Here is a 17,305-nt window from a genome sequence, read left to right on the forward strand (position 1 = left end):
ATATGGATGGGAAAAATAGTATTTTTCGTAAGCATTGTTGGCAACACTTTCTAGTTCAAAATATAAATTGTAGTCACATTTTCCTTGAGATAAATGGCATGCTTGATGTTTCATACCTTCCTCTTAATATTTGTTCCTTTTAACTTTCTCTGTTTCTCAGAATGTTTCCCCATTCTTTTCCCCCATGGACTTCAGGGTTGACTCAGCCTTCCATCCTTCCGAGGACCCAGATTGTTGTTGGGGGCAATATGCTGACTCTGTAAACCGCTTAGAGAGGGCTGAAAGCCCTACGAAGCGGTATAAGTCTAACTGCTATTGCTATTGCTATGGACCTCTGCCTGGAAATCTGGCCCTTTGGAATGGCGCTATATGCAGAATATAGAGAGATCCAAGTAATAAATCTCAGGGGGCTCTTGTGTTTACTGAGAAATTAAAAGAAATCAAGTAACAGAAGATACCCAATATGATGATGGCAGAAAACCAGAATTGGATAGAATCTTTGTGGAACACTCTGAGAAAGTAAAGGAATAGGATACAGAATCATTTTTGGAAGAAGATGCTTTTTCTATGGTAGACTCCATAATCTGGAACATGTTCTCACAAGAAATATGTTTCTCTCCTTCCTTGATTGTATTTCTCAAGGTGTAAACTCTTCTGTTGTGCTTCCACCCAAAATTATTATGGGAATCCATCTTGTGTGTGTGTGCGTGCATGTGCACGCGCATCTGCATGTGTCTGCGTATTTGCACACACATACACACAAGTTTACATCTTGTGAAATTTTGGTCCTTTTCCATTCACTTATTTGTTCAAACTGTGCATAGTTATGTTGCAAATATGCGTATATGCGCGCACACACACATTTTCTGTATTTAAAAAAGTAAAAATAACTTTTGACATTGCAGTACAAAGTTCACAAGGAATATAAAATGTATGCAAATAATTTGATAAGTGAGTTAAGTTTACTAAGTGTTTGTTGAAATTTCTCTTATTTTTTAATGACAACAGAACTGAAGTACAGTGACAAATTAAAATATCTTTGCAGCACAAGCAGTGGTTCCATGAACTATGAGAAAGTACAGTAACTTTAATTTAAATGGATTTTCTAATGTAACATAGGATAATTCTTTAAAAGTTCATTGAAGTTGAACAATTATTGCTGTAAAGCTTGTGAAAGATTGCAAATGGAAATTCTTTGCACCCAATAATTATAAATCTTATAACACTCATAGTTAATATTTTTTTTATTTCAGAATAGAAACTTGAAATAGCTCAGGTCATCACTGGACAGCATTTGACCAGGGAATTCATATCACATATGCCACAATATGCTTTATGTAGTTTGAACTGATATGCTTTGAAGGTACAATTATTCTATGATCCCACAGTACAAACCTTGTATAGTGCAGAAGTGTTTCTCCCATGGAAGTGAAGAAATTAATCAGCAATGACTTTGGAGTGATGATTTGTTTTTTAATGTACAACTCCCATAGAAAACCCAGATCATTCCTATTTGTCACAGAAACATGAACTAAAAGAGAAAACAAATCAAAAGTTTGGTTGGAAAAAGATCACAAAGCCAGCAGTTAACATTACCTCTAAAAATATTACAAATCAAAATGTATTAATACAGTACATCTAATTTTTGAGCAGGTGACAGCTTAATAATTTTTCATTTCTCAGATTTAGGACTGTATTTCAGGCTAAAGAATCAGGAAAGATGTTTGCCTGAAGCTGGAAAAAATGTTTCAGTTGAAATATGAGGCTATAAAGGACACCTACAAATATTTTACATTGGGTAAAGCACATATAATCAGAGATATTAGAATTCAAAATAGTGCACAGAATAATTTGAAAATTACTCTAAACAATTTTAGCCATTGCTCGGGGCTTTTAGGTGAAAAACATGGTGGACTGACATGTCTTTGCAAAACTGGAGATAATGTCAAGCAAATACCAACAGACAGGCATAGAATAGAATAACAGAGTTGGAAGGGACCTTGGAGGTCTTCTAGTCCAACCCCCTGCTTAGGCAGGAAACCCTATACCACTTCAGACAAATGGTTATCCAACATCCAACACTGGGAGCCTAAGAATGACAACAGGCTTTAAACCTCTGGCAAAGCTTGCTTAGAGGACAGTGGTTTCAACCAATCCATTTTCTAATGCTCATTTTACAGAAAGAATTTAGAGAGAATAAAGAATTAATATTGAAAGTGGGGAGATGGTTACAGTGACTTTAAACTTCGGATTTTTTAATGGGTTTAGCAATCAGTCTATGCTAACTCTTAAATGGACATTGCTATATTTGACCACAAATCTATCAGGTGAGATGACACATCTGCATTTACCATTTAAGTTGCTTGTCTTCATTCCAAGCAACTTAAATGATTTTAAGCCAATTTAAGAAACTTGTTTACTTTGCAACAAATTGAGAAATGACCTCTCCCATGGTTTTCTTCTAGATGTTAAAAAGCATTACATCTTGCATACTATCTCTGGTATCTCTGGAAGGAGCGGGATAGAGGTGGTGCAACCATCCTTGCTCTTCTTGATCTTTCAGCAGCTTTTTATACCATCAACCATAGTATTCTTTTGAAGTGACCTAGGGGATTAGTCATGGGTGGCAGTTTTGTGCTGGTTCACCTCCTTCGTCTAAGGCTACAGTCCCTGTTGGTGTTAATAGGGAGTGAGAGGTCCAGCCCACAGCCCTTCCTGTGTGGGGTACCACAGGGATCAATATTTTCATTCAACTACGTGAAACATTGGGCGAGAGCATATGTCATCATGGGACCAGGTATCAACAATATGCTGATGATACCCACCTATAAATCTCAATGCCAGGTGACGTGGGTATTGCAGCGGATCTCCTTTTGTGACACTTAAGGCTCTGTGTGGGTCTGGATGGAGATAATGACTTCAACTGAATCCTGATAAGATGAAATGGCTGTGGGTGTGCCCCTCTGTATCCAGGAGTTTATCTTCTTTGTTCCTGAATGGGGTTGCATTACCCCAGATAGACCTGGTATCTAAGTTTGAGAGTCCAAAAGTCCAAACTTGCAGCATCATGTTGTCACATGACGTATTGTGACCCCCCCTTTGCTAAACTTGGGATGTGCTTGGCCAGCACGTGAAGCAACTGGTCCATGGGTCACGAGTTTGACACCCCTGGACTATTGCTACATGCTTTACATGGGACTACCTTCAAAAAATATCTGGAAGCATCAGACTGTACAGAATGCAGTTGCATAAGTCATACTGGGTGTCCAAGAAAGGGCACATATAACACTTTTGCTCTTGAACTGCACTGGGGGCCAGTTGTTTGTCTGGGTCCAATTCAAGGTGTTGATCAACATCTATAAAGCCCTACATGATATAGTCAGGTTATCTATAGAACCAGCTTTGCCCCACTATATCAGCCTGTCGCAGTTGTTCAGGTAGGAAAGATATGATGCAGACCCCATTAGTCAAATAGTTTTGACAGGCAAAGTCCAGAAAGAGGGCCTGCAGCTGCCCCAACATCTTGCCATCAGATGTGAGGAAAGCCCCAATCTTTTGGCCTTCTGCAAAGGAGTCAAAACTTGGTTATATGGGCTTGCTTCCTCTGCATGAGACACCCCCATCATCCCCACCACCTATATTAGCAGTACTCATAAAAAATAGCACTATTCACAAGGAGCACTAATAGGAGTGTGAGAAAGAGTGAGTAAATAGTATGAGATTACTTGTGCGTGTTGTCTAGGGGCTTGTGTTATTAGCTCTTTTGTATCTTGGGCCCATTAAATTGGGTATAATTTAAAAGAACCCATGACAAAGATATTTCAGTATTGATTCACTTAATATCAGGATTTATATTGTGAATTTTGAAGTGATATTTCTGGAAACAAAGAAAAGCAGTGTTAATAAGCAATTGCTAATGTTTTCAGCAACATTGTCAACAAATGGGCAGGAAGGTGCTTTACCAGATCACCTACAAATTACTGGTTTTGTACATTTTTTTCCTTCTCAAACTGTTCTCATATAGTTTATGGTTACAGCTGATGATATATAGCCAATGTTACTATTATTGTGATAGCTGAATCAAAGTACTGTAAGAAGACGATGAAGAAAAAGCAAGCCTGATATTTTTGGAAAAAAGCTAATGGCCTAGTTTTACTTTGTGACTCTAGGCAGATGATTGACATTGGAGTAGATGGTGACCTGCTTAGAGTGGTTTAGTGTGTCAACTGCCACCTAGCTTTATGTCACTGGCACAGCTAACCTAGAAAAAGTCATCAGGGTGAAATTACATTTTTACATTGACTTCTTTACACATTAATGTAAATATTCGCTGGAAATTTGATATGAAAGATTATGCAGGGTTTTTTATAGTATCAGGGAAGATTAACAGCTCAAGTTGTATAGTATGTATTTGAGGTTTGTGTAATTGAATGCCTTGATTTGATCTTAAAGTCTCTTGCAAATGGGGTTTCTTTCTCCAATAATGCATAATTCAAAAGATGAGTCTTGTTTCCTCTTGAAAAACAATTTTGCCTTAGTAAAATACAGACAAAATATAGAAAATATGGTTTTAGCAGACAATATCTGCAGAGAGCTGCTTCTAATAGACAACAGCAAATGTATCAATTTTGATTAATAAAATTAGATTGAATTTGGTCACATTGAATTTGCCCTGTACAGACGAAGTTTGCAAGCTATACATTTATTCTGTGTATTCAATATAAAGAGATTTTTTAAATCAAATTGGATTTTATAAGAGAGCTCAATTCTTGTGAGGGGGCAATGTTGATTTTCTAATTAGACATAAACAAGATGATAAGTTCCATTTTACCATCTCTGATTGGTCAAGACCACTGCATAGTTCAAACCAGAAATAAATATATATATTTATCCCATAGTGACTTATGAATTAGCTTGCAACAGATTGATGATTGTTGGTTTGCTGGTAATTTTGCTTAACAGAAAGAATGAATTTAAAGAAAACACTACAATTAATAATATTATTTTTGTAAGAAAGAATTCTTAAACTTGTGCTTTCAAGAAGGAAAATGATAGGTGTTTTCAGAAATAACATGATGGTGAGAATGCCCACATTACATAAATTGACCTACAGCTAAGAGACAGTAAACTCATACATTATAGAGACAGATAGAAGTCAAAGGAAAACCTAAACAGTGTAATAAGACTTAGAAGAGAAAGAGAACTGAACTGAGCTGATCTGATATAGGAAGAAACAACCAGAAAAAAGATTAAAGCAGAATAGTTAAGCCAGAGCACTGGCAGAGTTGAAAGTTTGGAGTGCAGTAGTTTTTAGCAGCAGCACCAGTCCCAATAACAACATTAACAGTAATGTTGATTTGCTAGCATTGGTAGCAAATTTGCCCACAAAATGAGGTTCACAAAGGTCCCAATGGCAAAATAAGCAAATGCAACCAGTTGTATAATTTGTTTAATGCATGTGAGGGTAGATTTAAGGCCTTATAATGGAAGATCATTATTTCCTATACAAAGGAAAAAGTAGCAAGAGGGAATATATTTTTTTTACAAAGAATTAAATTACAAAGAAATATTTAGTGACTTTGGCATTCAGTTTTTGGCCGAATTCTCATCAATAATCTGAGACAGAACAATAAGTAAAATTTGGCAAGGGATCCTTCTTAGGCAGGAAGCTGTTCCAAATTGCTGGAGTGGCCACTGAAAAGGTGCATGCCCAAGGTACTATTAGGTGGCAACCTTTAAGCATGAGAACCTGGAGTGTGCCCACCTAATGTAAACTAAGAGTGACAGGGAGATACTTTCAAGGTGTCATGGTTCCCCAAGTAAACTGGTCCTGTGCCATGTAGGGCTTTAAAGATGATAACCGATTCCCTGAATTATACCCAAAATTAACTAAAAGCCAGTGCAGCTCATGTAGCATTACTGCTTGGGTGAACTACAGGGTAGACAAAACTGTAAATTCCATTCTATTCTGACCCAGCCACTGCTTCTAATTGGTCTTCAAGGACAGCCCCATATAGATCAAGTTGTAGTAATCTGAACAGGAGATAACTACAGGAGATAACTATACCTCAATGATTTCTGTGTCCTTAGATAAATGTGCAGTGCAGAGATAGCACCAAAGCATTGTGATATAGGCACACTGGATTTTAGAAGACCTAATTTCCAAACCTTTAGAAAGCTACTATCTAGGATCCCACTGCCAAATAATCAGATCTAAGTAAAATTAGAAGAGTTAGAAAATTCTGAAAACAAAGATACTAAAAGTACAATATATACCATTAAAAAAGAAAAAGAAAAAGAAAATTATTGTAGATGTATAAGGAGTTTGGGGTTGAGGTTGTGTGTGGCGTGGTGTGTGTGTGTGTGTGTGAGAGAGAAATATGATGGAGGTAATTTGCAAGGATTAGGAGCTTTATCAGCAAGTAGCTAATATCTGCAGAAAAAAAATGGTTAGAAAATTTGGTTGCAAATAAAACAGTGCAATCAATAGATTAGGACTACAAATTCAATGCATTTTTTCATTTATTCAAATTTTCTGCAGGAAGTAAACACTGAAAGAATTTAAAAAACTTCACACTGCCATATGTACAGTTTTGCGACATTACATGAATAAGTCATGTCTTAATAAAATGATAATTTTTATTTTTTAATCAGTGAAAACTTCACAACAAAAAAGCCTGTATAAATTCCATAATTTGTATGTATGTCAATGCAAAACAAGGTTACATTATCTGAAAATACTGCAATAGAATTTCAGTGGCTTTAAATGGAATTAAAAACATAAACAATATTTGTGATTGGGAGCAAGAGAGGATATTTTTGTTTTAAAGAAAGTAGTTCTTTTTCCCCAGGCTCTTTCCTTTGAAGCACATTCTTTTACAAAGCTGAAATACCATAGCAGAAGTCATGTTCAGAAACAGAATACAGTGATGTTGGATAATCTGGTTTTGACAATTTTTGCCATTGCAGAGATGCACAGGGTCCCCCATGCATTTATCATGCAGCAATAATTACAATTTTAAATAAAACATTTCTATACATTCCTCCAGACTTGCACTGTATACATACATGCAAAATGTTAAACCTATGCAATAATATTTACATTTATTAATACATGGAATATACAGAACAAAATGATTAAAATGTTAATTTCTTTGCATTTGATATAATACAAAATATGCATTTTAAAGAAACCACTATTTACATCATAGTTTTTAGAAAAAAAATTAAACATGTTAAGAAGTCTACATATTTACATATGTATACATATAGATATAGATATAAAATATAACTTGCCAGTTTACTCAACTAAGATGCAGCAGAGAATTAACTGGTAATATTTTGCTCTCATTAGTGACAGTCCAGAAAATGAAATATTAACAAAAAATTAAATACTTATTTGTTATTAAAAAACATAAAGGTGGCTGAACTCACATCAAAAATCAAGTATTTCTGATCTTGAGAAATTACAGTAGGTTTCTGCTATTTATTAGACCAGCCTGACCCTGAAAAAAGGTGGTATTGCATTGAAACTGAGATTTCTTAAAGAAGTATATCTCTTTTCAGATTCACTTGGAAACCCTGAAAAAAGATTTAGTGAATAAATGGAGGTGTTGCACTTGTGCAAAATCTGAGTAGTATTTATTTGCAGGTAAGCATGTATGTGATTCAGTTGTGCAAACCAAGTTTATGAATAGTCACTTGGAAGTAAGCCCTTTATTCGGGGTCACAGCCATGTGGAAAATAAAACATTTTTCCTAGATAGAAATAGGAAATGCCAAATATTGGGGATATCTCAATTTATGTTTGCTTTTAAATGATGGAAGAATGAGATAAATATTACTTATTATTTTTGTATATATTTATCCTTTTGTAACTGAATTTATGCAGGATTAGAGATCCAGATAGGATCCAAAGAAGAAATAAAAATAAAGAGGGAAACAGGAGTAGTAGGATAACCCTAGTTCCTAAAATAACTTTTAAAGTCAATTGACTGCTTCTTGTTTTCTAGTTCTCAGCCCTGAGGTCAAGCTGAATAAAGCACTTGCAGGAATATGTGCTTTTTCTTCAAATCAAACCTTTCTCTTCACTTACCATCTAAATATTAAATTTACACTCAACTGCATTACATGAATCAAGTTCAGGCATGTGATTTACATAATTTAATTTTAACTGCAATTCTAAGTCTTGCTCTGTCAAGGAAGTAAATGTTTGAGTTGAGACATTAAAGGTGGTATTTTGAAATAGAAATAGAAATATTTAGAAATGTCTAATATAAAATACTAATAATGCAATGCTAACTAATGGTTATTATCAAAATAATACATGTGTGAGGTACTGAAGTGGCAAGAAGAGTAAAGCAACTAAAGTATTATTAAAAATGATGCAAAAAGGTTTTAGCCATATTGTCATGCTTGAGACACAATAAACCAGTCTAACCCATTAAACATGATCTCCAATATAACTTAATAGTTGAAAAGTGACATTCTGTATTAAAATGGCTGATTCTAAATGCTGTAAGGCAAAATAACACATTAAAAAAACTGCTTCTTGATTGTATTTGAATAAAATCTTCTGAACTCAAAAGAAGTTATATTTGAGAATACATATAAGATTGCACTATAATAGTGCATTAATATATGTCTATTGAAACTTGAAAATCATTCTATTCATGAACAATTCCATGCATAGAAAATCCCTTTTGGTTCTTTATGTTCCATCTAGAGCAAAGTATGTGTTGTTGAAAGTGGGAGGGAAGTGCCAATGGGCAAAAGCAAAAGACATTAAATTGAGAATAGCTAGAAAATATAAAGGAAGTGTTTGGGAATACAGAGTAGGTATGTAGGCAGGGGCACAGCCGTTGCCAATATCTTTGGCCCAAAGGTACCTTTTCAAAAGGCAACTGGACTTTGTTTTTCTTGAAGTTTTGCTTCTCATCCAAGAAACTTCTTTACTCTTAATAAAACATCTTCAAGAAAAAACAAAGTCCAATTGCCTTTTGAAAAAAAAACACCTTTGGGACAACCATAATGACTGAGCATCTTCATAGATCAATATCCTTGAGTTCAACTCTGCCTATTCATATGCCCACCCTCTGAATCTTCCCAGATCATCCTTTCACTAGCTATCTTTAACTGCTACCAATGTACTTGCCTTCAAGCATAGCATAATGAGAAGTAGAGAAAAGATGGTATAGGGAAGATTGGTAAATGACCCCGTGTATAGGGCATGTAAAAGATAAAGGAGAAAAGAGCAAGGGACAGTAGGGTTTGCATTATTCCTCTTGTAAGAGACTTCCAGACTTCAGTTTTGATGAAATCTACAATAACCAAAATATCCTGGGTTTCAGTTCTGCTGAATCATAGCCACCTGGAAAAATTCATCAGAACTTCCAAGGCACAGTGTGTTTGTTCCATTTAAAAACAAAACACATTGTTCATGTTTTACACACACAACTTAACAAAAAGTTCAATTTAATTTGATTGGGGAGTTTTTCACCTATAATGAGCACAGGACTTGAACTTTAATATTACACTTAAGAATTGAAGCAAGACTCATAATTTGCTGCCTATAGGTCATGTAATAACTGTAATGAAGGTTAGGTGAACTTACGGAAAAAAATACTGATGGCACCTGAATATTATGCTAACTTCTCAAGGAATAATGGCATTTCTGGGAAACAATTGAAGGATGTTGCTATTTACATTTTATTTGTAATTCATTTGATGGCATACTGGTTATTGTGGAAATAAATTTCTGGATTTTCAATTAGAGTAGCCTTCTCATTTACTCTCAGCATAACCTTACAGGATTAAAATGTTATATATCCAATGATATGTAACTATATATATGCATTATATAAAAAGTTTAGTCTGCCAATAATACAGACATATTTTCAACATAACTAAACTTGCTGAGCTGAACTGCACTAGACTTGGCTTTTTGTCAAATGCAATTTTACCCAAATCCGTGGAAGACTTGAATTGATCTGGATTTAATCATAAAAAAGATGTTACCAAATAATGTGTTGAAAATAAATGTAAAAAATTATATATAAAAGTACCAGTAACCTTGATACTTCAAAATTATAATTATATACCCAGTTTCCCTGAAAATAACCTCCCCGGATAATAAGCCCAATTGGGCTTTTAGTGCATGCGCTAAAATAAGCCCTCACCCAATAAGCCCTCCCCAAAAATATTTCAATGCAGCAGCAGCCATGAGGTGACCATGTTCACCTCCTCCTGCACCTCAAAAATAATAAGACCTCCCCAAAAATAAGGCCAAGCACTTATTTCAGGGTGGAAAGAAATAAGACCCTGTCTTATTTTCAGGAAAACACAGTAGAATTTTAAACAATCCACCAATTTATTGAAACTAATCTAAATTTAAAAGTTATTTCATTTAGCATTGTAATCTGTTTAACATGTATTTCAGGTCTAGTAGAATAAATTAAACCAACAATTTGAAGATAATACATTTATTAATGATGTTTCTTGCCACTTTCCCCTTTAGGTATCTGGAATTCCATGAATCAATAAAATAACATCTTTCACACTAGTAGATGCTTAGTTTATTTACTTTACAATATTTTCCAGTTCTACATTTAAATTTAGAGTTTATTTATTTTAAGATATTTAAATATTAAAATAATTCAGCTCTTCCAATTTACAATTCCTTTCTTACTGCTAGGATAGAAAAAGTTTAAAAATGATCATGAACTGGTTTTGATCATTTGGTAATTTATACATCTTTCATCTTAGCTATATAAATCTTTTATGTATATGAATTCATGAAAAATAGATCACAATGATAGATTGACTAACACAATTTTTTTTTTTTTAAAGCATGAGTCTGGAATCTTTCAACGTTATTCATATGTTAATTTCCCTGGAAAATTTGAATAAATGTAAATAAATAAACAATTAAAAGTAGTGAAAGAAATGTATCTTTTACTTCCAGTAATTTATGATTCAGCTTCATTATTTTTTTAAAGTCACAACCTAGATTTTAATTTATTTCAGCTGAGTGTCTAGGAAAGGCAACTAAACAAAAGACAGTGTTTCTTGTGGTTCTGTCCAATTATGCAAAAACAAATTACAAGCCATTTGGAAGCACTAGAAATTTCATTGTGTACAATTCTCTAGTTAACACTGATAAGTATTAAAAACAACAAATAAATGACTTGGCCTGGATGATGATCCATTTATATATAAAAAAATATTCTTCACATTTTATAAATGAGCAGACAATACAGGATGGTAGTAGCCCAGTTGTGAGAGAAGAGAAAATATATAATTTTGCACTGCATTACATGAGTAACACCAGTATCTCCAAATGATCCTGTTTTACATCTTACTACAGTTGTTTTTGTCTCTATAGTTATTCCTACACTCGTCCAGGTATATGTAAATAAATCTGCTCACTATTTCTTTTGTTTGCCATGTGTACAAATCACATAAAGCTTTTTGATTTTTGTGATAATCAATGTCTGTGATTTATCACCTTCATGGTTTTGAAACATGTAAGGAAAATATTATGGGTTTACATAAGCACATAGTTATGTGCAAGGACAGTAATAGCAGTTACTCACTGAGTACAATCCAGCTGCAAATTACTCATGGACATTTATATAATTAACAAGTCTGTTGACATGTATTGTGATAAATTTCCAGTAAAGCAAAAATAAAGAACAAAAGCTGTATGCATTTAAATATCAGCAAAAAAAATTCATCAAATAAAACCATAGCTATACCATGCTCTTCTCAAATCATGCTAGATTTACATTATTTTATTCAAAGAAAAGATTCAAACCTGATTGTAAACACTTTGTAAGATTTTAACCTACTCAGGTTCTTTTTTTATTGTTAATACCTTTTCTAAGAGTCCATATACTTCTCCGTTGTGTTGAATGGACACCCTATTATTTGAATGGCTGCTGTATGCATTTCTTCTATTAGGAAATGTTTTACATTCTGTGACAGGAGACAACTCTTTCTTCATTGTGACAGATGAATTTTCTATAAATGATTTATCTCTCCAAGCATCTTTGCTATGGGTTTCCTGAATAATAGGGTTTCCACCCTTTTGTAACATATAATACATATTGGATTAGTTTGGGTCAATCTTGGGGAGTCTCTCTCAAGATCATTTTTGTCAGAATCAGTGATGACCCATTTTAGAGGTCCTCTTTCAGGTATATGACAAATGCTAAACTGGTCACATTCTGGCTTTGATGATACTGTGCCTCCCAAATGTTCAGTGAAGGGAGAACTGGCAGGACTCTTCATAGCAACTGAATATTGAAATGTCTGGTAGTCCAAGCAATTGCTTGGTTGCCCAGGGTTCCCTATGAGAGTATGCACAGGAGAAACATTGAATTCAGCCTTCTCATTATTTGTTAGGTTATGTTTGCTTCCTTTCTTTTTGCCATCTGTTACTAATAAATTATTTCTATGCTGAGATATATCTTTTTCACAATTTTCTGACAGAAGCAGTTGTTTTAACACATTAAATCCTTTACTTTCTCTAGACCAACTTCTGTTTTCACTTTCGTTTATTGACCCATAACCTGAAGAATTTTATTTCAAAATCACTTTTGATGAACTGAGATTCTTTTTGGTTAAGACAATTACCATACAAAGAATCTGCAGTAGACTTGTGATTGTTTGTGACATCAGATATTCTACATTTATTACTTTTTAATATTTTTAAAGGACCTTCTAAAGAATCAGAATGCAATTTTCTCTTTTTGGGCAGCATATTGTGACTTTTTGATTCCACAAAACTCTGTTCATGGTTTCTCCTGTCCAGAATATCTGCAGAGCAGCCATCTTGACTCTGTCTCAGCAATCGACTTAGAAGTCCATTCTTCGAAAAGGAAAAGTCTTGAGATGTAAGAGACTGGGACTGAAATTCTTCTGATGCTGGAGAAATAGCCATATTTCTCTCTAAAGAATGAGTCATTTCTGGAAATTTCTTATTAACATTTTCCATTATTTGTTGAGCATTTGAATTCTGAAGGGCACTGGATTCTTCCTCAGAAGGCTCAGCTTTTATTTTTACAGTCAGTATTTGTTCATTCAAAACTTTTTCTGTTGGATCTTTTAAACTCTCTTCTTTTAAAAATATTTTTTCCTTTGTTTCATTCATTTTTGTTGGAGGTTCCCAGAAGTAACTGGAGCACAGTGCGCCGTTCTAGCAGATTTTGGATTTCTGAACTGGGAAGTTTTTGTTCTCCTGGGAGAAACTGATTAGTGAGCATTCTGTTTTTTTCAAGTGTACATGATGTGTTATGAAGCAGGGAAGTATTTAGTCCACCTATCAATCCTACTGGTTTCTCAGTTTTAAGAGTCATCACTTGTTTGCCTGCTTGTCTTTGGTTATCCACTGACATGGAAGACTGCATCCCACATTGAGCTAAGTTTTGCAATAGTTTACTTGCACTGAAAGATGAAGGTGTCTGTAAAGTTTCTTTTTTATTCTGTTTACTTCCATGAAGTTCTTTATGAATAGTAAGATCTATCAATTGTTTAGAAGCTGGATTAGTTAGTCTCTCGGGCTGTATGATGCAAGTATATGGTGGTGAATTACATTTATCATTAAAGGAGAATTGTGTGAAAGGTTGATAGGTGAATCTGCTTTTGTAGAAGTTTGCAAAGGAGGAGTATGTACTGGAATTATTCGATTAGTATTAGAGGACTCAGTAATAGGAGTTCTGTTACTCACTGAAAAATTAAATTTCGCCACATCAGCTGGAACTAATGTTCCTTCAGTTTCTCTAACTTTGGGTGATTTTTCTTCTTCCTTATGACCAAGTAGCAATTGCAGTAAAGTTACTTTTTGATGTGGATTCAATTTTGTATTTTTAGAAGCATCCTTTTCTTCTATGTTTTCCAGACATGGGACTTTTGATTCCCAACTATGAAACAAGGATTGAGTTAAATTGTCTAGAGAAGCTGTCTCCCCTGAATCTTGAGTATTGTTTTTTGTTTGAAAGACAAATCTATAGGAAGACAATTTGAATGGGAACTCTCATCATCACTACTATCATCTTCTGTAAAACTTGGGTTGTTGTCAGAGTATTCATCAACAGTAGTTGGTGTACTGCTTTCCTCAAAAATACTGGACCTGTCATTTTGTTCATACCGTTTGGTCTGCTTTGTAGTACTATGATTTTTCAGGAGGTGCAAAAGTAAACTACTGTTGGTAGGTGGCTTCATATGACTTTTTTCTGATGTTTTGTAGTTTATAATTTTTGGAGATGAATGAGTTATGCCCATATGACTTTGAAAATTTGTGATATTGCTTTTATTGGCTATTGTTTTGTTTGAACATCTTGCCTGACCATTCAAATGGCTTTCCATTCCTTTTGATAGTTTAAAATGACCAACATCTTTTGGAGGAACAGTTTCTTTTAATCTTGCCATAGCAGAAAGTCTCTCACTTGCAATTTGATTGGCATTTTGTGCTTTTAGAGCATGCTCCCTGGAATACTGCTGCAAGTGTGCTTCACTTGAAAGAAGCAAAGCAAGTTGGCTGCAGGCAACACTTGGCTTAGGGGATGCAGCAGGACTAGATCTTTTTTCCACCATGCTTGCAACAGCTTGTAATCTTGCAGCACAAGAAAGTGATTCATTCATCACTTTTGAACCACTCTGTCCTGAATGTGTAGATTCTTTAAACCGATCTTGAACTAGGTTTGTTGTCAGCTCTGGCAGACCAGTCTCCAGTTTTTCATCTTTCAATTTGTTTTTCTTCAGCAAAGTCTTCAAGTGACTGGATGCAACACCGTAGCACTTCAAGTCTTTCTCTACCTGTGAGGAATCATTGCTGAGCGAATATCCTTGCTCTTTAAGGCTCTGCCTAATTTGTTGTGACAAAGCAACACTCTGCAACCTAGAGCTAAATGACTGTAGTAAGGAAGCCAGCAATGTGCTATCTTGCTTGCTTTTAGGCACATTTTCTACCATGCCAGCCAACAACACTTCTTTTTTCTCATTTATATCTACAAGAGAATCAGATAATCGCCCTTTGTTTTCAGCATTCCAGTCTTCAGAAGACTGTAGCAATCTGGCCTTTTTATGATGCAACATGCCAGAACTTCTATATGTATGTGTGTTAGGAACACCATCTCTCTGACAGCTGGGAGATGCATTTCCAGAAACGCTGAAATTTTGATCTTCAGCATTACTAGTAGGCTTTTTGTCAACCACAGAACCCGAACCTCCGGCTGTCTGATGCATTAGTAATCCCTCTAAGTAAGTTAGAACAATGGAATCCTGGTGCATCTCAGAGACAAGATCTTCTCCATGAGTCATGTTCAATACAAGTATCCAAAAAAACTCTTTTTTATTCTACTTAGGATCTAGGGTATTATATGTGAACTGAAATTTAGTTCAACAAAAATGTATACATTTTTTCCAAATTTGATGCAAAACAGATGCAATAATCTTTTGCAGGTCTTTCCATTAAGTATTTGTAGAAGACACAGCGTTCCATTTTCCTCTGTTTTGATATACACCATTTATGATGCCAAGGGACTATTTAAATATGGTGTCAGGTTAGAAATATTTTTAGGGGTCGACAATATAGTTTTCCATCTTCTTTCATCATATTACAAACACTTGATTCCTGTAAATAAAAAGAAATAAAATATCAAGCAAATCAGAAAATAAATTATGTTTCATACAAACAGGTGCATTTCAAGATTCTGTCTATAATTTAAGGTAAACTTTCCTATATAATTTTATTACCCTTCACTTGATTTTGAAGAGCACTGAAAGCTGCAATAGCTCTGGAATGCAGTTGTGTGGGCAATTGATCAGAGGTTCCACAGTCCTAATAAATTGAGTAATACTCCTTTTAAAAAATCTTCTTAAGGATTTCTATTAGATTGATGAGAAATTTAGAAAAGTTGTAGACTGACCACTTATACAAGTTTGGAAATGGTAATACTTCTAGTTTTTGGATTAATAGGTTTTGTAGAGGTATATAATAATAATTCTGTGAAGTTCAAAGAAACATATGGGTTTCTTTTTTTAATGGATCATTATTCCACAATTAACACCATAAATAAGTAATAAATAAGACATAGTAGAAGTAGACATAACAGTAGTACATGCAAAGTAAACTTTCACATTTGGGGAAAGAGAAATAACATATGAAGTAGCATGCTTAATAGTCACAATGCAAGTAGTATCAATTTATAGCTGGCTGCTTAATGACCATTCAAAATTATGATGGCCTCAGAACAAGTTATTGTTTATTAATTTGCCACCCATTTCACCACATTGTGACTCTGGACAGCTTACAATGTTAAAAAGAATCAAACAATAGAAAAGCATGTATAATAACAATAAAACATTACAAAAATACAAATGATCAACTGTAACTAAAATATGGGGAAGGAGAGAGTAAGATGATTGGGTGTAGGGAGATGGGATCTGTTATTAATTTATCAACCACCTCCAGTATGATGCTTCTGCAGTTCTTTATGGCTTGTAAAGCACTTCTGGTTACTATGCTGTGTAACACCACCACCACCACCACCACCCCCGGTAATATGACCATATTTGGGTGTTTGGCAAGCAACTTGCCTTTTTGACTAGTTGCAGGATTCTGCAATTTGAAACTTTTTATTTGTTGTTTCTGACATTTTTTGCCAGTTTCCAGCAAAAAAAAAGCCATTTGTAAAAATACGTTTGCAATTACAACTGTGATATTCATTTAATGACCATGGATTTGTTTCACTATTGCAGTGATTTGTTTAATGATCACCACAAAAGATGTAAAATCAGGTCTGGCCTTGATTTACAACTTAACAACTTACACCTGAAAATCAAATCACAATTGTGGTCATAAGTCAAGGACAACCTGTAGATGGGGGTGAGGAATGCATGAGAAATGAAAGACATGTAGGCTTTTTAAGGTACTTGAAGAAAATTAACTACTATTTACTCTCCCATGTGGAAATAAATTAGATAGTTGGATGAAGCATTAATTGGAATTCCAAACTCTAGGCACTTTAGGGAAAATCATCAATGTGCCTAATTTTTAAAAAATGATATTAGAAAGAAAAAAAAGATACCCAACTGCAAGAAATCAGTGGAAATGCTAGTAAAGAGATTTTTGAAATGTTCTCAATATTAAGAATTTTCTTTCCACAGGAAGAAAAAAAAACTATACTCTCATCACAGATCCTCAAACTTTACTAAAAAAAAAACAGGTTCAAAAAATAGAAAAAAATAGTAAAATCCTAACCTTAACCTAAATGACTACAAATAGAACTTTAGATCTGTCATGA

At 34.4% G+C, this 17,305-nt stretch overlaps 1 protein-coding gene across 1 annotated transcript in view; it reads right to left on the reverse strand.

Moving 5' to 3' along the window:
• Nucleotides 1–10,587: 10,587 nt before the first annotated feature.
• The window catches only part of NRIP1 (nuclear receptor interacting protein 1), a 73,976-nt gene continuing 67,258 nt past the window's right edge, over nucleotides 10,588–17,305 (reverse strand). The window contains 6 exon segments of the mRNA XM_032219817.1: nucleotides 10,588–12,104; nucleotides 12,107–12,576; nucleotides 12,578–13,150; nucleotides 13,152–13,597; nucleotides 13,600–13,982; nucleotides 13,985–15,633. Coding sequence (XP_032075708.1) covers nucleotides 11,845–12,104; nucleotides 12,107–12,576; nucleotides 12,578–13,150; nucleotides 13,152–13,597; nucleotides 13,600–13,982; nucleotides 13,985–15,320 — 3,468 coding nt within the window. The 5' untranslated portion in view covers nucleotides 15,321–15,633 and the 3' untranslated portion in view covers nucleotides 10,588–11,844.

This window comes from Thamnophis elegans, chromosome 6 (genome assembly GCF_009769535.1).
Source record: "Thamnophis elegans isolate rThaEle1 chromosome 6, rThaEle1.pri, whole genome shotgun sequence".
NCBI lineage: Eukaryota > Metazoa > Chordata > Lepidosauria > Squamata > Colubridae > Thamnophis > Thamnophis elegans.